The 23,530-nt window shown below is 45.7% G+C and overlaps 1 protein-coding gene across 1 annotated transcript in view; it reads left to right on the forward strand.

Moving 5' to 3' along the window:
- Nucleotides 1-7,427: 7,427 nt before the first annotated feature.
- Nucleotides 7,428-23,530, forward strand: part of MRPL45 (mitochondrial ribosomal protein L45) — a 103,364-nt gene continuing 87,261 nt past the window's right edge. The window contains exon 1 of the mRNA XM_073572480.1: nucleotides 7,428-7,544. Coding sequence (XP_073428581.1) covers nucleotides 7,443-7,544 — 102 coding nt within the window. The 5' untranslated portion in view covers nucleotides 7,428-7,442. The remainder of the gene's footprint in view (nucleotides 7,545-23,530) is intronic.

The following is a 23,530-nucleotide window of genomic DNA, read 5'->3' on the forward strand; positions in this document are numbered from 1 at the left end:
CCCTAGTCTGAGGGACATCGCAGGGGTCCCAGGGTTTTTGCCTAAAGTAACCTAGGCATACCATGACATTATAGTCGGCCCAAATAATAAAGTGAAAAAAAAAAAAAAAAAAGGTATAGCTAGGGAATATAGGGGTTACTTACTATGGATCCTATACTTTCCCTAACCAAGCAGCTGGAGGCTCTATCCATACAGGTCACTGAACTCAGGGGGGCGGTCCAGCAACAAGGTCTGTCAGCTCCTGCAGTACCTGCTGAGGCTGCAGCCAGGGCAGCTGAGCCCAAGTTTCCCCTTCCTGAACGATTTGCTGGTGATCGTGGTAAGTTCACGGTGTTTCGTGAATCATGCAAATTGTATTTCCGTATGCGTCCACATTCCTCAGGTAATGAGGCTCAATGCGTGGGCTTGGTGATTTCTTTGCTGAGTGGTGACCCACAGGCCTGGGCCTTTTCACTCCCTTCAGACTCACCGGCATTTGAATCTGTAGATTTTTTTTTTCTCTGCTCTGGGTTTGATCTATGACGATCCGGATAGATTAAACTTAGCAGAGTCTAAGATACGCTCACTGCTACAGGGTGATCGACCAGCTGAGGATTACTGCACGGAATTCTGGCGCTGGGCGGTGGACACGCAGTGGAATGACCCTGCGCTTAGAAGTCAATTTTTGCATGGGGTTTCTGGAAGGGTTAAACAGACTCTCCTAATGTACGAGACTCCCGCCTCTCTGGAGGCTGCGATGGCACTTGTAGTACGCATAGACCGACGTCTCCGTCAGGGGGCGCTTTTTTCGTTGCCTCCGGGGGGTGGGGGAGTGGTCGGTGAGGTTGCCGCGGGTGAATCCGTGGAACCCATGCAGATCGCTGGTATAGCACAGTCACCGAGTAACAAGCCTAAACGTCCTTGGCACAGAAGGCAGGGGCTCTGTTTTTTTTGTGGCAAAGGAGGACATTTTATTAACGCTTGCCCCCTGGTACCTAAGAAGGGCGCGCCGGCGGAAAACTGATAGGCTCAGAGGGTTTGGAGGAGTCTAGTCTGAGCCTTTGTTTATCCTCCGTCATGGTTTCCCAGTGTATGCTCCCTGCTAGGGTGGTACTTGGGGGGCAAATGCTCTCTATTACAGTATTTATTGATAGTGGCTCAGCTGCCAATCTCATTGATGAGAGGTTCGCGCATACAGCGGGATTTCCGGTGGAGAAATTGCCGAACCCCATCCGGGTGGTTACCATTAATGCTTCCCCGTTGTCTCAAGGGGAGATCACAGAGTGTGTGTTGGATATACAACTCCACATCGGAGTATTACACTCAGAGCGGGTAACTTGTAAGGTGCTTAGCAACTTACCGGCTCAGATGGTTCTGGGCTTTCAATGGTTGTCAATGCATAATCCTGTTATTGATTGGAAGACCCAGGACATAATTCAGTGGAGCAGGGAGTGTCAGGAGAGGTGCCTGGCTACATGTATTTCCGCTTTGACCCCCAGTATCCCGGAGCCGTTGCTGGATTATGCGGATGTATTTTCTGAGAAGGGTTGTTCGGAACTACCACCGCATCGCCCCTATGACTGTGCTATTAGGTTGAAACCAGGGGCCAAGTTACCCAAAGCTAGAATGTTTAATATCTCAGGTCCCGAGAGGCTAGCTCTCAAGGAATACATTGCGGATAGCCTGAGCAAGGGTCATATTAGACCTTCCTCTTCTCCTCTGGCTGCTGGCTTCTTCTTTGTTAAAAAGAAGGATGGCGGTTTACGCCCGTGTCTGGATTTCAGAGAACTCAACCAGATTACGGTCCGTGATCCTTACCCTATGCCACTTATACCCGATTTATTCAACCAAGTGGTTGGTGCCAGGTGGTTCTCCAAACTGGACCTCAGGGGGGCGTACAATCTTATAAGAGTCCGTCAGTGGATGAGTGGAAGACAGCGTTCAATACCCCTGAGGGTCACTTTGAGAGTTTGGTAATGCCGTTTGGGTTGACTATGGCACCGGCGGTCTTTCAACACTTCATTAATGATGTCTTCTCTCAGTTGTTGGGGAGGTTCGTTATAATTTATCTTGACGACATCCTCATTTTCTCTCGCGACCATGATACACATATAGAGCATGTTAGACAGGTTCTGCAGTTGCTCAGAGAGAACAGGCTCTATGTCAAGCTTGAAAAATGTGTGTTTTTCGTACAGGAGCTACCGTTCTTGGGTTATATAATCTCCGCCTCAGGTTTTAAGATGGACACCGCAAAGGTGCAGGCGGTACTACATTGGGATCGGCCTGATAATCTTAAGGCGCTTCAGCGATTTCTTGGCTTCTCCAATTACTATAGGAAATTTATTAAGAACTTCTTTATGATTGCCAAACCACTGACTGACATGACTAAGGCCGGTTTCACACTAGCGCATTTTCAACGCGCGCACGGCCGGGGGTAGCTCCGCCCCCGATCCGGCTCTCTGCCCGGCGTGCCCGCCCCTTCCTTGTAGCGCCGCCTCCTAGCGGACAGCGGCACCTGCGATCGGAGCACCCTATCTTTAGCATAGGGTGCGCCGATCGTGCGCAGGCCGTGCGCTAGTTGCGCTTTGACCTGCGCTGCGCACTTTTGACGGTGCGCCGTGCGCGCCAAAATCGAACTTTTCGGATTTTGGCGCGCACGGCGCACCGTCATAAGTGCGCAGCGCAGGTCAAAGCGCAACTAGCGCACGGCCTGCGCACGATCGGCGCACCCTATGCTAAAGATAGGGTGCGCCGATCGCAGGCGCCGCTGTCCGCTAGGAGGCGGCGCTACAAGGAAGGGGCGGGCACGCCGGGCAGAGAGCCGGATCGGGGGCGGAGCTACCCCCGGCCGTGCGCGCGTTGAAAATGCGCTAGTGTGAAACCGGCCTAAGAAGGGTACCGACTTTTCTGACTGGTCTGAGCCTGTGGTACAGGCGTTTGAATTCCTCAAGAATAGTTTTGCCTCAGCGCCCATTCTGGTGCAGCCCGATGTCTCCTTACCGTTTGTCGTGGAGGTGGATGCGTCGGAGGTTGGAGTGGGGGCTGTACTGTCTCAGGGCCCTTCTTGGGCCAAGTTGCATCCGTGTGCCTTCTTCTCCAAGAAGCTGTCGCCTGCGGAGCGTAATTATGATATTGGCAACAGGGAACTATTGGCCATCAAATTGGCATTTGAGGAGTGGCGACACTTCTTGGAGGGGGCTGTTCATCAGATTACTGTGATAACCGACCATAAGAATTTGCTTTATTTAGAATCTGCTAAGCGCCTGTCCTCCAGACAGGCTCGCTGGGCATTATTCTTCACCCGGTTCAACTTCATTGTTACCTATCGACCTGGGTCGAAGAATGTTAAGGCAGACGCTTTATCCAGGTGTTTTCCTGGTGGAGAGTTATGTGAAGAGCCGGTGCCTATTCTCCAAAGGGGTGTGGTGGTATCTGCCATCACGACAGAGATTGAGGCAGAGATTGCGGAGGCTCAGGAGGTGGTACCGCCGGGGTTGCCTGCTAATAAATCTTTTGTGCCGCTACATCTACGCTCTAGAGTGTTGGGCGAACATCACGACACGGTACTGGCAGGTCATCCAGGGGTTAAGAGCACTCTGGAACTGGTATCGCGTCGTTTTTGGTGGCCTAAAATCCGGCAGGATGTGGCCTCATATGTGGCTGCCTGTACCACGTGCGCACGGGCCAAGACTCCTCGTTCCCGTCCCGCTGGTAGCTTGCAGCCTCTCGGGGTGCCCAGTAAGCCATGGACTGAGATTTCCATGGATTTTATTACTGACTTGCCCGCCTCGGCAGGGAACTCGGTCATTTTGGTAATTGTTGATAGGTTCTCCAAAATGTCACATTTCGTTGCTTTACCGTCTTTGCCCAATGCTAAGACTCTTGCTCAGATATTTATTCGCGAGGTGGTCAGACTTCATGGTGTCCCCCATCTGACATTGTGTCTGATCGAGGTACGCAGTTTGTGGCAAAGTTTTGGAGAGCTTTTTGTTCTCGCCTTGGAATCAAATTATCTCATTCATCGGCTTTCCACCCTCAGTAGAATGGACAGACTGAGCGGATGAACCAAAACCTGGAGCAATACTTGCGCTGCTTTATTTCCGACAATCAGGAAGAGTGGTCAGCGTTTCTTCCTCTGGCAGAATTCGCAATAAACAACCATTGCCAGGAATCGTCTGGGGAATCTCCTTTTTTTTGTGTGTATGTTCAACATCCTCAATTTTGCACCTTGCGTCAGGGGTGCTCAGTTGGCGTCCCTGAGGAGGACCAGTTGGGAGCTCAATTGTCGTTTGTTTGGAGGAGAGTCAAGCAGCGCTTGTTGAAGGTGGGTTCCAGGTACAAACGGGTGGCTGACTGCAGACGTGTGCCAGGTCCGGACCTGTGTGTGGGTGATTGGGTGTGGTTATCTACTAGGAACATTAAGCTCAAGATACCATCACTTAAGTTGGGTCCCAGGTTCATTGGCCCATTTAGAATCTCCGCAGTGATCAACCCCGTGGCATTTCGTTTGGAGTTGCCGGCTGTGTATAAGATTCATAATGTATTTCACAAAGCATTGCTAAAGAAGGTCGTGGGTTTGGTGGATGGTTCCCCCGGGCCACCACCTCCCGTCTTGGTGGATGGCGTGTTGGAATTTGAGGTGTCCAAAGTGGTGGACTCTAGGGTTGTGCATCGCACTCTACAGTACCTGGTCCACTGGCGTGGCTATGGTCCTGAGGAGAGGACATGGGTGCCGGCCTCTGACATTCATGCTGATCGACTGGTTACTATGTTCCATCGTCGCCATCCGGACAAGCCAGGTCCTCGACATGGTGAGGTTCCGGTGGTCCCTCGTAGAAGGTGGGGTACTGTCATGTCGGACACTGTTCACACCAGGGTGTCCGGCAGACAGCGGTAATACCCTGTTGGGTATTCTGTTCCAGTCGAGATAGGGTTAACCAGGTTGTCATGCTGGCTGAGGGCTGGGCCACGCCCTTGGTCTTTAAATTGTTCGTCCTGACTATGGGCGTCGCCGACTATAGCTTTAGCCTAGTGCTAGCAATACCAGTCAGCAGTGGTGGTGTTGGAGCGTCTGATATCTGGTGCAGTATATTCCTCAATGGTTCTTTCTCCAATCTGTTATATATATATTTGGTTGCCCTTGCACATTATTGTATTCCCTTGTGTATTAACTGTGTGGTGTTTCTTTTACCCCTGTTCATACGTATTTGTGGGGTCTGGTGTCTGGTCCCCTCACTGGGTGGAGGGTGGTGGGTTCAGCTTAGGGCTGGACAGGAGACAGGGACAGGGTGGAGGCTCAGGCAGGCACACCTTCAGTGTAAACCCTGGGTAGAGGGACAGACAGGGTTCCCCTAGTCTGAGGGACATCGCAGGGGTCCCGGGGTTTTTGCCTAAAGTAACCTAGGCATACCATGACACCGATATTTACCTTAGATACCAGCGATTCTGACAAGGTCGTATCATTGTCGGGATCGCTGGTGCATCATTTAGTGTGACGGGGCCTTTAGTCCTGTGGTGGTGAACACCGACCTTTATTGTAGTGCATAATGCATTAGCCACACCTGGCACTGAACACGAAAATCAGTGCAGACATCATGTGAGTATCGTCTTCTCATCACCTTTGGTGGTATCTCCAGTATTAGATCAATTAGGCAGGGCACACAGCAGTGTGAGCGGTGTCTTCTTATCTCAGCACCTTTGGTATCTCCAGTATAAGGGTCCCGTTACACTAAACGATGCACCAGCGATCCCGACAACGATACGAACTTGTCTGGATCGCTGGGTGCCTCGCTACATGATCGCTGGTGAGCTGTCAGACAGGCAGATTTCACCAGTGATCAGGACCAGCGAAGACGCTGGTATCCAAGGTAAATATCGGGTAACTAAGGGAGCGCGTCGCTTAGTTACCCGCTGTGTACCTTGGATAACAGCTCCCAGCGTCTGCTTACAGCACTGGGAGCTCGCTGATCGTTGCTCTCCCGCTGCCACACGCGATGCGTGCTGGCGAGCGGGAGAACAACGATCCAAAAATGGCGGGGGGGGGGGGTCGGTCGCTGATGCGTGCCACGCACAGCGAGATAGCTGGCGAGATCACTGATGCGTCACAAAATCAGTGATCTCGCTAGCGATCTCGCTGTGTGTGACGGGGCCTTTAGATCAGTTAGGCAAGGCACATAGCAGTGTGAGTGTCATCTTCTTATCTTAGCACCCCTGATATCTCCACTATTAGATCAGAAAGTCAGTGCCGCACAGCAGTGTGAGCGGCGTCTTCTTATCTCAACACCTCTGGTATCTTCAATGTTAGATCAGTTAGGCAGGGCACACAGCAGTGTGAATGGTGTCTTCTTATCTCAGCACCTCTGGTATCTCCAATATTAAATCAATTAGGCAGGGCACACAGCAATGTGAGTGGCGTCTTCTTATCTCAGCACCTCTGGTACCTCCACTATTAGATCAAAAAATCAGTGCACACAGCAGTGTGAGCAGCCTTTTCTTGTCTCAGCACCTCTGGTATCTCCAGTATTAGATCAGTTAGGGCAGTGCACACAGCAGTGTGAGTGGCATCTTCTTGTCTCAGCAGCTCTGGTATCTCCAGTAGTAGGTCAGTTAGGCAGAGCACACAGCAGTATGAGAGGTGTCTTCTTATCCCAGCAGCTCTGGTATTTCAAGTATTAGATCAGTTAGGCAGGGCACACAGCAGTGTGAGCAGTATCTCCAGTATTAGATCAGTTAGGCAGGGCACACAGCGGTGTGAGCGGTGTCTTCTTATCTCCGCACCCCTGGTATCTCCACTATTAGATCAGAAAGTCAGTGCACACAGCAGTGTGAGTAGCGTCTTCTAATCTCAACACCTCTGGTATCTTCAATATTAGATCAGTTAGGCAGGGCACACAGCAGTGTGAATGGTGTCTTATCTCAGCACCTCTGGTATCTCCAATATTAGATCAATTAGGCAGGGCACACAGCAATGTGAGTGGCATCTTCTTATCTCGGCACCTCTGGTATCTCCAGTATTAGATCAGTTATGCAGGGTACACAGCAGTGTGAGCAGCCTCTTCTTATCTCAGAACCTCTTAGGGGATTCAGGATAGGAAAGGGCAGCTTGGAGGGCTCATTATCGAGTGGGGACAGCATGACTGGGATATTGTGAAGCGGGAGCAGCATGATGTGACTAGAGTGTGGAGATCATAGTTCATAGCTGAGGAATGTGTGGTGAGTGGGTATAATTTATAAGGGAGGCAGTGTGGTGGACAGTATGGTGGTCATAGTATAAAAGGGGAGATAGTTTTATGGGAATATTTTATAGGAGAGGATAGCGTGGAGGCCATGTACCATAAGAGGGACAGTGTGGGGTAATATTTTTTGCAGTGAGCACAGCAATTAATTTTTTCAGGGTCATGGTACAGGGCTTATTTAAGGCACAGCATAGGTGGTTGTTTTTATTCAGGAACATTATAATCACAATGGTTTTTTTTAGGACACCATCTCTGGATGTGCAGCAGAAGACCAGAGAAGATGGAAGTCTGCAGAGCCGGGCTGTGGATGTGAAGTCATTCTGGAGTCAGGTACATGAGAAAACGGCTTTCGCTGAGTATATTATCACACAGACATTGCACTACACTAACATTTACACAGGTTTAGAGGAAAAATATACTTCTACGCGTCTTTAATAATTGCAGGAAAATCTACTTTTATTTAAAATGCAAATGAGGGCGCTTTGGTGCACCGTTGTCGTGGCCTATGCCAGTCTTTTGAAATCAGCTTGCAAGTCTGTACTTGCACCATAACCCCCAAACGTCCTGCCAGGGGCGCTATTTTTCCCGCATTGCACTGAGCCGACACGCCCCCCCCATGCACCGACCCCATGATCCTTGCCCTCCCAGATAGACCCACCGCAGCCTGCAATAATGTGGCTGGTCTGTGTGTTCTGTGCGCACAGGACCTGTAAGAGGGGAGGAGTCAGGGGTCACATGATCAGGGGCCTCCGTCCTGTCTGTCTGCACTCTGCAGGACTCTGCTGTGCTGGTTGTCATGGTGCTGGATGAGGTAAAGTTTCCGTGTGGGGTCAGGAGGGGTTTATAGTGTGGATGTAGTAGAGCTGTGTGTGTACGAGATGTACGGAGCAGAGCCGTGTGTGTACGAGGTGTATGGAATGGAGCCGTGTGTGTACGAGGTGTATCGAGCAGAGCCGTGTGTGTACGAGGTGTATGGAGCGGAGCCCTGTGTGTACGAAGTGTATGGAGCGGAGCCCTGTGTGTACGAGGTGTATGGAGCGGAGCCGCATGTTTACGAGGTGTACGGAGTGGAACCGCGCTTGTATGTGGTATACGAAGCGGAGCCGCATGTGTACGGGCCGTACGGAGCAGAGTCGCGCGTGTACGAGGTGTACGGAGCGAAGCCGCAGGTGTGCGGAGCTGTGCGTGTGCGAGGTGTACGGAGCAGAGTCGTGTGTGTACTTGGTGTACAGAGCGGAGCCGCGGCGCGTGTACGGAGTGGAGCCATATGTGTACTGGATGTACGGAGCGGAGCCAAGTGAGTATGAGGCATACATAGTGGGCTTTTCCCACGGACACAGGAGTACACGGCGGCGCCCCGAGGATCACTTTAAAACTTGTACATGACGTTCCACTGGAAGTGATGTGCTGGAAGCTGACCGGAAATGAGGTAATTTCATGAGGAGATTGTGACGGAACCAGGAATGCTTCAGATCCATCACCATGTCCTCCTCCGACAGCGCAGACAGCAGAATCACCTTGGAATCGGATGCCGGCCATGTGAGTGGATCATGATATGTCCTGCACCTGGAGGCTCAGGTGGGCATTACAATGGGAGCCGGGCTGCTATAGTATCTTTATAGAATCTTTATTTCTTTCTTTCTCTCTCTCTGTTTCTTTCTTTCTCTGTTCTGTCTTTCTCTCTTTTTCTTTCTCTCTCTAATCTTTCTTTTTTTTCTTTCTCTCTCTGTTCTTTCTTTCCCCTCTCTTTCTTTCTTTCTTTCTTCCTGTTCTTTCTTCCTTTCTTTCTCTCTCTGTTCTTTCTTTCCCCTCTTTCTTTCTCCCTATCTCTCTGTTCTTTCTTTCTCCTCTTTCTTTCTTTCTCTCTGTTCTTTCTTTCTTTCATTTTTTTCTTTTTCTCTTTCTTTCTCTCTCTCTGTTCTTTCTTCCCCTCTTTCTTTGTCTTTCTTTTTCTCTTTGTTCTTTCTTTCTTTCTTTCTCTTTCTTTCTCTCTCTATTCTTTCTTTCACTCTCCCTTTGTTCTTTTTTTTCTGTCCCCTCTTTCTTTCTCTCTCTGTTCTTTCCTCTCTTTCTTTCTCTCTGTTCTTTCTTTCTCTCTGTTCTTTCTTTTTTCTTTCCCCTCTTTCTTTCTCTCTGTTCTTTCTTTCCTCTTTTTTTCTCTCTTTCTGTTCTTTCTTTCTGTTCTTTCCCCTCTTTCTTTCTTTCTTTCTTTCTTTCTCTGTTCTTTATTTCTCTCTCTTTGTTCTTTTTTCTGTCCCCGCTTTCTTTCTATATGTGTTCTTTCTTTCTCTTTCTTTTTCTCTGTTTTTTCTTTATTTCCCCTCTTTATTTTTCTCTGTTCTTTCTTTCCCCTTTCTTTCTCGCTCTCTGTTCTTTCTTTTGCTCTCTTTTCTTTCTTTCTCTCTCTGTTCTTTCTTCTCTGTCTTTTCTCTCTCTGTTCTTTCTTTCTCTCTCGCTCTCCTTTATTTCTCTCTTGCTCTCTATTTTCTTTTTTCTCTCTGTTTTCTCTTTCTTTTCCTTAGTACCAGTCAGTGTGCCCACATTACCAGCCACTGTGCCCATAATGCCAGCCACTATGCCCCCAGTACCAGTCAGTGTGATCAGCAGTGTTAAATGGGTGCATTTGGGCGTGGACATGGGTGTGACTAGTCACAAAATGGGTGTGGTCAGGGGCCTGGCCTAAAATTTGTGTCGGCCCACTGAGCGTGCCACAGCCTTTATCCCTCTTTCCCTTCTTCACAAGTTGGGAGGTATGCTTGCACACTGACACTGGACGAGCGCAGTAGAGTGCTCCAAGTGTCAGTGTGGGTGCCGGTGCACACAATGTGGCTGCAGGTTCGTTCTGAAGCCTGGTTCTTGTCTCTTTTGGCTGCCCTCTGAACGGCTTCAGTAAAGAGGAGAGTCGTTAAATGAGAAGACAGCCTGACATGTCACAAGGCCATCTCCTCTTAACTGAAGCAATTTGCTCGCTCCTCTTCAGGGGCATCAAGTGGTGGCTTCAGGCACCCAGGAATCTGGCATCATTACACACCCACAGCCACAGTGTGTGCTCTGGGAGAACTCGAAAGTCTGCAGTCACACAGAGTAACTGCAGACTTGTCATTCTAGAATGGACGTCTTTAATCTAAACTGCATATGATTTTTGTAGGAGCTACGTCCCCTATATAAATGTTTATGCAGTTTAATTGGTATTTTGGGTGTGACCCTTTAGGTAAGCTGGAAAATTATTTCACCAGACAAATTAAAATATTGCTTATGCATCGGGTGATTGACAGCCTGTTTAGATATACCATTCGGTTTCTCATTATTGGCAGCATTGTAAATGCACCTCAAAAATTAAACTTTGGGGGGGATTTTTTTTAATCTTTTTTGCCCAATAATTCTGAGCTGATTGGTGTGGAATCTGGTCATAAGAACTCCAGAGTTGAAAAGACCTATTAGAAAAGTCCACGCAGAGCAGATGCAGTGGAAAGTCATAATCCTATCTCCTAAGCTGTTCAATTCTAAAGGTACTGTCACACTAAGCGATATCGCTAGCAATATCGGTATAACTTGTGACGTTATAGCGATATTGATAGCGACATCGCTGTGTCTGATACTTACCTACGACCCGCTCCGCCGCTGATTATCGCTGATCGCGCGAGAATGTCCAGGACTGTTTCTCGTCGCCAGCTTCCTGCGGCGCTTCCTGTGGAGAGACGAGCGATGAGCGTGGAGCCGGGCGGGAGGACGCAGGATCGCCTAGTGTGACAGGTAAGTAGCGACCCCCCCGTCTCCTGCTATGTCGCTGGTGAGATCTGCCTGTGTGGCAGCTCACTAGCGACCACTTAGCGATGTACCAGCGATCCTGACCGCGTCATATCGCTGGTCGGGATCGCTGGTACATCGCTAAGTGTGACAGTACCTTAAGAGTTCTTTTGAGCAATCAGTAGGTATCTCAAGACCCAGACTCACACCAATGTGCTCAGAATTAATGGTGCTAAAACATATCATATCTCACAAACGTTAAAAATACCTTAATTGTTTAATAGTGCTACTGCCTGCACTTCATCAGTACTGTGGTTCCTGCATGGTCCGCAATCTGATGATCGCTCGTAAGAACAACTTCTAGTATCTCCTTATGATTGATAAAGACATACAGGGAGATGAAATTTCATGCTATACAATTGTATATTGGGCTGACCTGACATTGCATGTGATCGCTGTACTAAACAGTGATGTCCTGACAGTGGTTCTGGTGATGTAGTTAATTACCAACAGTGATTCTGGTGATGTAGCCATGTAGATGTAGCAATATTTAATTTATTAGACTTGATAGTAGTTCATTATAGGATCAGTGTGCCGGACTAAAAATATAGCTGTTTGAATGAGGCCATATATGCCAACTGAACAAGTATTTGACTTAGGGTCCCGTTTCACATAGCGACGCACCAGCGATCCCATCAACGATACGACCTGGTAGGGATCGCTGGTGCGTCGCTACATGGTCGCTGGTAAGCTGCCAAACAGGCAGATCTTTTCAACGACGCACCGGCGATCCCGACAACGATACGACCTGGTAAGGATCGCTGGTACGTTGTCACACAGCAGCTATTCTGAATGATTCCAGCCTGCGTCTCTTGAATTCTGCGTCACCAACGAGGTCGCCGACGATGAAAAACTGGCCAAGGACATTCGAGCACGATCAGCGATATCCAGCGGGGGGGGGGCAGTTGCCGCTATGTGTCACATGTAGCGAGATCGGCTGGTGAGGTCGCTGTTGCGTCACAAAATCGGTGATGCATCAGCGATCTCGCTATGTGAGACGGGGCCTTAAAACCCCCACACATTATATCGACAGCCGTCCCATTATTCGGCTGGCAGCTATATCACCCAGCTCTCAGATACACAGGAGCACTCACTTTGTTGAGTGCTCTTGTCGTCTCTATAAGAGAACTACTGCTAGACATCTCTGGCCATGTGCTTATCTTTTAGAGAACAAAAGGATCCACAGTCCAAATTCAGACATGCCGTTTCCTCATCTCCCTGACAATCATTAGACTGTCAAGCGAACCTATCACTGTGTTTGGCCAACTTTAGTCTTGTGTGTGTGAGTAAAATCCAATATTGAAAAATGCAAGCCTATAAGATCAATGCAATCTTTATTAATAATGGATAAAAGAACAAACCAGGGGAAGAGTCTTGAGGAGATCATTTGCATATTCCCAGTGCCTTCTGGGATAAGTGAAGAGTCTCTGCGAGTTCAACGATCACTGGGTTTTGGCCGTTGCAGCTGAAAAGAGGAAATCGGAAAACCAGGGGAAGAGTCTTGAGGAGATCATTTGCATATTCCCAGTGCCTTCTGGGATAAGTGAAGAGTCTCTGCGAGTTCAACGATCACTGGGTTTTGGCCGTTGCAGCTGAAAAAGAGGAAATCGGAAAACCAGGGGAAGAGTCTTGAGGAGATCATTTGCATATTCCCCTATCGGCGCGCGAATTTTGGCTCATCTTTCATCGTTTTTAAGAAATCTCAATATGGAAGACGCCAGGAGCCATTTGGTGAGCTGCATTTCTTGCTACATGTTCACAGACTTACCAGTGGAAAAGCCAAACTTCACATGCCACAAATGCAAGCTTGTTGGAGGAAAAGTTGCAAAATCTCGAAGAGAGGTTAGCTACGTTGAAGATCATTAAGGAAGGTGAAGAGTTCTTGGACAGAGCAGAATTATCTCTTCATGTTACAGAAAGAGAAGAAATTCGAAGTGCACCTGAAGAAACAGAGGAATGAAACATGTGACCCAGAGAAGCAAGAGGATCAGGAGGCAGTCAGCACCCATACTTCTCAGGAACCAGTACCAGGCTCTCACGCAGGAAAACGATGAAGATATACATCAGGATAAGACTTTGCCCACAAACAGCAACCTTGTACGCCTTCAGAGTCCTCCTTGATTGAGAAAGAAAAACGTTGTGAAGAAGAAACGAAGAGTGGTGGTCATGGGGGATTCCCTTTTGAGAGGAACAGAGGCCGCTATCTGCAGACCGGATATAACGTCAAGAGAAATGTGCTGTCTTCCAGGTGCAAAAATTAAATATGTGTCTGACAGGATATCAGGACTCTTCAGACCTACAGATGACTACCCATTCCTGCTACTACATGTGGGGACAAATGACACCGCAAGAAACGACCTGGAAACCATCTGCAGAGACTTTGAAGACTTAGGCAAGAAAGTGAAAGAACTGGGAGCGCAGGTGGTCTTCTCTTCCATCCTCCCAGTGGATGGCCATGGAACAAGGAGGTGGAATAAGATTCTGCAGGTGAACAACTGGCTACGTCGATGGTGCCGTCAGCAACAATTTGGATTTATGGATCACGGATTGAATTACCTTTACGATGGACTACTTGCTAGAGATGGGGTGCACCTTACGAAGACTGGAAAACATGTATTTGGAAGTCGCCTTGCTACACTTGTAAGGAGAGCTTTAAACTAGAACAACATGGGAAGGGAAGCAAAAGACCAGAAAAAGCCAAACACCTGACAAATGCTATTGAGAACTCTGCTATTAGAAGTGGAAAGGAAGAACAAAGACAAAAGAAACTAATTAATACAAATATTGGAGAAAGAGAAAACAATCACAAACTAAAATGTTTCTATACTAATGCACAAAGCATGGGCAACAAACAAGGAGAATTGGAACTACTAACACAGGAAAAGAAATATGATGTCATTGGAATCACTGAGACTTGGTGGGACGCTACACATGATTGGAATACAAGACTAGAAGGATACAACTTATTTGCAAGAAACAAACTTGATAAACGAGGAGGAGGTGTCGCATTATATGTTAGAAACGCGTATATCTGCACAGAGATTTAAGCTTCAGAGACTGGGAGTTCTGTGGAAACTGTTTGGGTAAGAATACAAGGACAGAACAATGGAAAGGACACCATTGTAGGCATTTACTACAGACCGCCTGTGCAAGCTGAAGATATGGATGAACTCTTTATGCATCAAATGGCCAAGTTCTCCAAAAAATATGACATAGTTGTCATGGGAGATTTCAACTATCCAGACATTTGTTGGGAATCTCTCTCAGGCAAAACTAACAGGTCAAGGAAATTCTTATCCTCTCTTGCTGACAACTTTATTTTCCAAAAGGTAGGGGAGAAAACAAGGGGAACTGCTACCTTGGATCTAATCCTTATAAACAGGGAGGAAATGGTTGAGGAGGTAAAAGTGGCTGGGACCCTAGGAGGCAGCGACCATGCTATTTTAGAATTTTGGATAACTAGAGGAGGAAGACCTGTGAAGACTCAGACGTCAAGGTTAGATTTCAGAAAGGCAGATTTTAAGGGATTCAGAAAGAGAATTGGAGGGATCCAATGGCTGGATATCCTTAAAGACAAAAATGTCCAGGAAGGATGGGAAATCTTGAAAAATGAAATTCTCAAAGCACAATTGTAAACAATTCCGAAAAGAGGGAAGAATAGGAAGCATTTAAGGAAGCCAGGATGGATGAACACAGAACTTAAGCACATGCTAAAAAGGAAGAAAAAAAGTTTATAAAATGGAAAGAGGGAGGCATATCTAAAGAAGAATATAATGCTGTCTGCAGAACCTGCAGGGCACAAATCAGATTATCTAAAGCTGACAATGAATTGAGGCTTGAAAGAGATGTCAAAAGCAATAATAAAGGATTTTGGGGATATGTCAAAAGTAAAAGAAAAGTCAAAGATGCTATAGGATTTTTACAGGATGAAAATGATGAAATGGTAAGACAGGATGTTGAGAAAGCCGAACTTTTAAATTCCTATTTTGCATCTGTTTTCTCTCAGAAAGGAAATGTAACATCAACTGTTCTTCACTGTCCCATTAAGGGAATAGATGATTCCAGGATATCTATAAACAGAAATATAGTGAGGAAACACTTAGCTAACCTAAATGAATTCAAGTCTCCAGGTCCAGATGAATTACACCCCAGAGTACTGAAGGAGATAGCAGAAGAAATTTTTGAACCCCTCTCCATAATCTTTGAAAATTCTTGGAGAACAGGTGAAGTCCCAGAAGACTGGAGAAGAGCAAATGTTGTTCCTATCTTCAAAAAGGGGAAGAAGGTGGACCCAGGCAACTATAGGCCGGTGAGTCTGACTTCTATACCAGGAAAGAACTTTGAGCAAATTATCAAACAACATGTATGTCAGCACCTGGATAAGAATGAAGTGATTAAACAGTGTCAGCATGGGTTTGTAACTAATAAGTCATGTCAGACTAACTTAATTTCCTTCTATGACGGAATCACTGATTGGGTGGATCAAGGAAATGCTGTAGATATAGTATATCTTGACTTCAGCAAAGCATTTGACAAAGTATCTCATACAATCCTTATTGAAAAAATGACTAAGTATGGAATGAACAAGGCAACTGTTAGGTGGATTCATAACTGGCTTAGTGATCGGACCCAAAGAGTGGTCGTAAATGGCTGCACATCCAGCTGGAAGAATGTCTCAAGTGGGGTACCACAGGCTCTGTCCTGGGCCCTGTATTGTTCAACATCTTTATCAATGATTTAGATGAAGGAATTGAGTGTAAACTGATTAAATTTGCTGATGACACAAAGCTAGGAGGGATAGCTAATACTAGAGAAGAGAGAGAGAGGATTCAAAAAGATATAAATAAACTGGAGAAGTGGGCAGCAACTAACAGAATGGTTTTTAACAGGGAAAAATGCAAAGTACTACATCTGGGCAATAAAAATGAAAAAGGCATATACAGAATGGGAGGAATAGGGCTAAGCAACAGCACATGTGAAAAAGACTTGGGTATACTAATAGATCACAGACTGAATATGAGTCAACAGTGTGATGCAGCAGCAAAAAAGGCAAATGCAATTCTAGGATGTATTAACAGAAGCATACAGTCTAGATCACGTGAAGTCATTATTTCCCTCTACTCCTCTTTGGTCAGACCTCATCTGGAATATTGTGTCCAGTTTTGGGCACCACATTTTAAAAAAGACATCAACAAACTGGAGCAAGTTCAGAAAAGAGCGACCAGAATGGTGACCGGTCTGCAAACCCTGTCTTATGAGGAAAGGTTGCAGGATTTGGGAATGTTTAGTTTGCAAAAGAGAAGACTGAGAGGAGACTTAATAGCTGTCTACAAATATCTAAAGGGCTGTCACATTGTAGAAGGATCAACTTTATTCTCATTTGTACAAGGAAAGACTTGAAGCAATGGGATGAAACTGAATGGGAGGAGACACAGATTAGATATTAGAAAAAACTTTTTGACAGTTAGAGTGATCAATGAATGGAACAAGCTGCCACGAGAAGTGGTGAGTTCTCCTTCAATGGAAGTCTTGAAACAGAGGCTGGACAGACATCTGACTGGGGTGATTTAGCGAATCCTGCTTTGAGCAGGAGGTTGGACCAGATGGCCCAGGAGGTCCCTTCCAACTCTGCGATTCTATGATTCTATGATTCTATGAAACATACAATAAATGGAATACACAGGCAATGAAAAGCCGGGAGTTATTACCGTAGAAAAAATAAATCCATAGTGGAAACCTTGCTGGATAGATAATAAATAGGGGGTATATTAGTTGTAAAATAACTTGATATATTGTACAGAATAGTAAATGAGCATGAAGTATATATGGCAGTAAGGTAAGTAACGACAACAGTTGTAATAAACATCCATTTAATCAAGAGATCAAAGTTAAGCTGTATAATAAACTGATCCATAATATACCCACATAGTTCCAATTGTACCACGCCAAGGTAAAGTACCGCATGCTTCACTTATCAGTAAGGGAAGTGACCACTTAAAGTGCCTAGGGCAGCATGAATGCCACAAACTTAAATGTATTTTATTTGGATTTTATATACCAGGCCTGCATAACGTGTGGCCCGCCAAAGGATTTGTTGCGTCCCACGGAGAGCTGTCCAGGAGACACCCTTCTTCCTATATTCAAATGCATTCATATTTTTCAGATGCAAATACATTTGAATACTTGAGTGCCGAGACTGGCGCAGAGGAGCGTCAGCTATCGCCCCGACATGCATCGGCATGATGAGGTCAGATCGCTTTGACCTTATCACACTTCTGCCGGCATCTCTACCCGATAGAGGCTGTCCTATCATTGTGAATGAAGGGGGAGGCTGATGATGTTACTGTGAGGTCACATAATGGTGGAAGAATTATGAAAGGGAGTATAGCGAGAGGCAATGTGTGTGTGGGGGGAAGACACTTTATGCAGAGGGGGAGTGTGGGACATATTTTGGAGAGGGGCATTGTGGGAGGGGGATATTATGCAGAAGGGCGCTGTGGGGGATATTTTGGAGAGGGGCAGTGTGGTGGATATTTTGGAGAAGGCCAGTGTGTGTGGGGGGAGTATTTTATGCAGGAAGAACAGCAATTATTTCAAAGGCACAGCATAGGATATATTCTTATTCAAGGGGCATTATAATGATACTTTTATTTTTAAGAGCACCATGTCGGCAAGTGCTGTTGAAGACAGAGAAGAGAGAAGTCTGGAGAGATGAACTTTGTGCATGAAATCTCATCATGGCATCTGTACCACATGGAGATAAAAGGGATTGGAATGACTTCAATCATCCATAAGGTACCTGGATGTAAATGTTTATTTGTAATACTGACTGCGTCTCATCAGTACTGTGCTTCCTGCTGACAGATGTTGGCTGGTAACAGATGGCTGGTAACAACAGATCCCAGGATATTCTTACCATTGTTAAGGACATACTGGGAGTTCCAGGTTCATGCGGTGCAATTGTATATGGGTCTGACCTGACATTGTAATTCATGTATGTACGGGTGGTTATATTAATGCTTTCATGAACTGAGTTATTTTGGTGCTGCATTCATGTATTTACGGTGGTTCTGGTGCTGCATTCATGTACTGACAGTGTTTCTGGTTCTGCCTTTGTGTACCGACGGTGGTTCTGGCGCTGCATTCACGTAGTGATTCTGGTTCTAATGTTCTATTATCTGTATGATGGCGGTTCTGACCCTGCATTCATGTACTGCTGGTGGTTCTAATGCTGCATAAATGTGCTGATGGTGGTTCTGATCTTGTACATATATAACAATCGAAAACGTGCTTAATTGCTATTTTAAAACATAAAAATCCTCATAACTTAGAGTTTTGAGATTATAATCTGGATTTGGCAATTTTTTGTACCAATATCTCAGTGCAAGTTAGTGTATGTTCACACTTAGTTTTTGGAGAAGAATATCTTCAAATCCTCCTCAGATTCTCAAATTGGTTCTCCACTACCATAGGTGTGGAATGCAGTGAATATTCATTCCCTTTAGTAGTGGCACACAACCCTAAACCCTTACTGCCAGAGTTACAATGGGATGGTTTAGTTCAAAGCATATTCATGTGATTGATTGGATCAGTCACAGTCCAGACCTAAATTCCGTTGAGAATCTGTGGAAAGATACGAAAATTGCTGTTCACAGACACTTTACATCCAGTGTCACTGAGCTAGAGCTAGTTTGCAATAAAGAATAGGCTAAAATTTCCTCCTCTAGATGTGCAAAGCTGGTAGAGTGACCACAGTGAAATGTGGTCCTACAAAGTATTGACTTAGGGAGGCTGAATGCAAATGCACGTCACAATTTTCAGATGTACAGGGTTGGCCATTTATATGGATACACCTAAATAAAATGGGAATGGTTGGTGATATCAACTTCCTGTTTTTGGCATATTAGTATATGGGAGGGGGAAAACTTTTCAAGATGGGTGGTGACCATGGCGGCCGTTTTGGATCCAACTTTATTTTTTTCAAAGGGAAGAGGGTCATGTGACATAAAACTTTTTAAGAATTTCACAAGAAAAACAAGGGTGTTCTTGGTTTTAATGTAACTTTATTCTTTCATGAGTTATTTACAAGTTTCTCTTTGTTTACAGCCATCAACATGTCGCAGAAGTTAACACGTGAGGAGCGGATAGAAATTGTGTTGATGTCTGGTGAACACGGGACCCGGGTCATTGCAGCAGATTTCAATGCAAGACACCCTACACAAGAAAACTGTCACCATTCCCATTTTATTTAGGTGTATCCATATAAATGGCCCACCCAAAAAAGTTTGCCTCATCACTGAACATAATGTTCTGTGTAAACTGAGGGTCCTGTTCCAATTTTTGTTTTGTCCATTCTGCAAATTCAGCGCACAGATCTGGGTCACCAACCATTCCCATTTTATTTAAGTGTATCCATATAAATGGCCCACCCTGTATATATTTAAATCATTAGAAAACCAAGTATCATTTCCTAAACACTTCACAAATACTTGCTATTTTTTGTTGTTTTTTTACATAAAATCCAATAAAATGCATTTAAGTTTGTGGGTGTAATGGGGAAAAATTCACAGAGTATGAACACTTTTTCAAGGCACTGCAGTTTTTTCTATTTCTGGAGAACCCCTTTAAAAAGCCAAATAAGGCTGCTGTTAGTCATAAAAAAAATAAAAAAAAAAAGCTTGTAAGGACATGAGACTAGAGGCCCCGTCAAACACAGCGAGATCTCTAGTGAGATCGCTGATTTTGTGATGCATCAGCGATCTCGCCAGCGATCTCGTTGTGTGTGACACCTATCAGCGACCGGACCCCCCGCCGGGTATTGCTGATCGTGCAGGAATGTCCTTGGCCGTTTTTTGATCGTTGGTCTCCAGCTGGCCAGCACGTAACGCTGCGTGTGGCAGCGGGAGACCAACAATCAGCGAGCTCCCAGCGCTGTAAGCATACGCTGGGAGCTGGTATCCAAGGTAAATATCGGGTAACAAAGCGCGTGCGGCACTTAGTTACCCACTGTGTACCTTGGATACCTGTGTGCTGGCGCTGGGAGCTGGTATCCAAGGTAAATATTGGGTAACTAAGTGACACGCGCATACAGAAGCATACAGTCTAGATCACGTGAAGTCATTATTTCCCTCGGTCAGACCTCATCTGGAATATTGTGTACAGTTTTGGGCACCACATTTTAAAAAAGACGTCAACAAACTGGAGCAAGTTCAGAAAAGAGAGACCAGAATGGTGACCGGTCTGCAAACCCTGTCTTATGAGGAAAGGTTGCAGGATTTGGGAATGTTTAGTTTGCAAAAGAGAAGACTGAGAGGAGACTTAATAGCTGTCTACAAATATCTAAAGGGCTGTCACATTGTAGAAGGATCATCTTTATTCTCATTTGCACAAGGAAAGACTAGAAGCAATGGGATGAAACTGAATGGGAGAAGATACAGATTAGATATTAGAAAAAACTTTTTGACAGTTAGAGTGATCAATGAGTGGAACAAGCTGCCACGCGAAGTGGTGAGTTCTCCTTCAGTGGAAGTCTTCAAACAGGCTGGACAGACATCTGACTGGGATGATTTAGCGAATCCTGCTTTGAGCAGGGGGTTGGACCAGATGGCCCAGGAGGTCCCTTCCAACTCTACGATTCTATGATTCTATGATATTTACCTTAGATACCAGCGTCCTCGTTTTTCCTGATCGCTGGTGAAGCTGCCTGTTTGGCCAACAGCCATCTAGCTGGGAAAGAGGACTGAATTTAGGAATTCAGTATATTTGAAATCTTTGGGATTTTTTTTAGTTTCCTAATCCTTTTAAAGTGATATTGCCATTTTGTGACATTCATACATTGCTAGGATAAGTTATCTCAATAGGATCGGTGGGCTTCTGATATCTGGGACCTCCACAATCCTGAAAATAAAGAACAGAACAGACTTACCATGACCATATAGTGATGGCCACTGGCGGACCCAGACAGAAAAGGGCCCCTATGAGAAAGCACTATACGGGCCCGTTGCAGTCCAAATGCTTGTCATAGTGCACAATTTCACCTGCTTTGGAGATGGAAATAGGCAACCTTACCTCTTGGGATCCTGTGCTGCTGTACTGGTTGCACCAATGGTATGTCTTCCCCTGGTGATGGCATATCCTAGTGATGTGGGAATAATGCTTTAATAATGAACACTGTAATAAAATGGTGAAATGTTATTGTGGAGTGAGGACTGACTCCGCAGTGAGCTGTGGCCTATCCTTAGTTATTGAACCATGGCTGCTGGAAGTAGTAGCATAATCTCTACGAGATCAGAAACTTTCTTTTTTAGAAATCAGACTAATATAAGGATATCCTAAAGGGGGTTTTACACATAGCGATATCGCTAGCAATATTGCTAAAGCATCACCGATTTGGTGACGTAGCAGCGATAGCGCTATGTGTGATACTTACCTCCGACCGGCTCCCCCGCTGTCTGTCGTTGATCGAGCAGCTCCATTTCTCGTCGGGCGCATCCTGCTGGGCTTCCTGTGGCGCCGACGAGCGACGTGTGGAGGCGGGCGGGAGGACGTCAGGATCGCCGCGTCTGAAAGGTAAGTATCGTCCGCTGTATCGCTGCTGCATCGCTGTGAGATCTGCCTGTGTGACAGCTCACTAGCGATCATTTAGCGATGCACCAGCGATCCTGACCGGGTCGTATCGTGGTCGGGATCGCTGGTACATCGCTAAATGTAAAAGGGCCTTTAGAATCCAGTTATTTACCCGACCATTACTCTCTTCTCTCACAGTGAATTTCAGTGACATTGTTACAGACGACCCTGTTCAAAGTCATGCATTGTATGTCGTGCTCAGCACCGGCTTGGCAGTCTCCCCGGGGTATGTATTTTAGTCAGAGGTGGCATCTCACTGTGTAAATTACATGTTATTCTTGGAGAGAGTGAGAATAGGCAGAGAGCATGGAGATCAGATTAAACTCGGCAACTTTTGACAGCAGAGACACTTTCTTTCTCTCTCTGTCTAATCCATTTATCTCTAATCTATCTACCCACTCCATATCTGTCTACCCACCTCATATCTATCTGTCTATCTACCCACCTCATATCTACCTATGTATCTATCTATCCCATATTTATCTGTCTACCCACCCCATATCTATCTATCTACCCATCCCATATCTATCTACCCACCCCTTATCTATCTATCCCTTATCTATCTACCCATCCCATATCTATCTCATATCTATCTATCTATCTCATATCTATCTATCTATCTATCTATCACATATCTATCTATGCATCCCATATCTATCTAATCTATTGACCCACCCCATATCTAGCTACCCACCCCATATCTATCTATCTATCTATCTATCTATCTATCTATCCACCTTCTCATCCCATATCTATCCATCTAAAAAATAGGTTATAATCCGTGATGTGATTTGTTCCGTATAGACCATAGGAATGTCACAAGCAGCCCTGAGGACTTTTTCACACATAGCTTAGCTGGACCTTAGGGGTCTTTATTTTTTTCTTTACACATTTGACAAGTAATTTATCAGTGTGATTATTAGTTTGTTTGTTTTTTTTTATTAAAGATGTAGTCCAAGAACAGTCCCTATAATAATAATAATCTTTATTTATATAGTGCCAACATATTCCGCAGCGCATTACAGTTTAACAGTTTCAAAACACAAGTCATAAGTAACAACGTTAACAATACAACAAAGCAATATAAGACGACCCTGCTCGTGAGAGCTTGCAATCTACAATGAGGTGGGGGAGATACAAAGTACAAGTGTGTATTTACTATGGTGAATTTACAATGGAAATGAGGGAGGAGATGTAGGGGGTGCTGCAGTGTCGAGAGCTTTGTGGGTGAGAACAAGTACTTTGAATTGGATCCTGGATCTTGGATAATGAATGGGCAGCCAATGTAAGGACTGGCGAAGAGCAGACGTGTCCGAGTACCAATTAGCCAGATAGATGACCCTGGCTGCTGCATTAAGTATGGACTGGAGAGGGGATAGTCGAGTAATGGGGAGGCCAATTAATAGAGCGTTGCAGTAATCCAGGCGGGAGTGGATCAATGCTACAGTGAAGGTTTTTGTTGTTTCCATGGTGAGAAAAGGGCGGATTTTAGAGATGCGATTTAGGTGTAAGTGTCAAGAGCGGGCAAGAGATTGTATATGGGATGTGAAGGAGAGATTGGTGTCAAACATAACACCCAGACAGCACGCCTGCTGCCGGGGTGTTACTGTGGTGCCACCCACGGAGAGGGAAATGTCAGAGTAGAAGAAGATCAGTTTTGGAGAGGTTGCGTTTCAGATAGAGAGCAGACATGATGTTGGAGATTGCGGACAGTCACTGGCGTTCTGTAGTACAGCGGGGTAAGGTCGGGGAATGACGTATATAGTTGTGTGTCATCAACATAAAGATGATGCTGAAAGCCAAATCTGCTGATGGTCTGTCCAATTGGGACTGTGTAGACAGAGAAGAGAAGGGGGCCAAGGACTGAGCCCTGAGGTACCCCG

Source organism: Dendrobates tinctorius, unplaced genomic scaffold (genome assembly GCF_039654945.1).
Source record: "Dendrobates tinctorius isolate UK_male_01 unplaced genomic scaffold, ASM3965494v1 ptg000032l, whole genome shotgun sequence".
Lineage (NCBI taxonomy): Eukaryota > Metazoa > Chordata > Amphibia > Anura > Dendrobatidae > Dendrobates > Dendrobates tinctorius.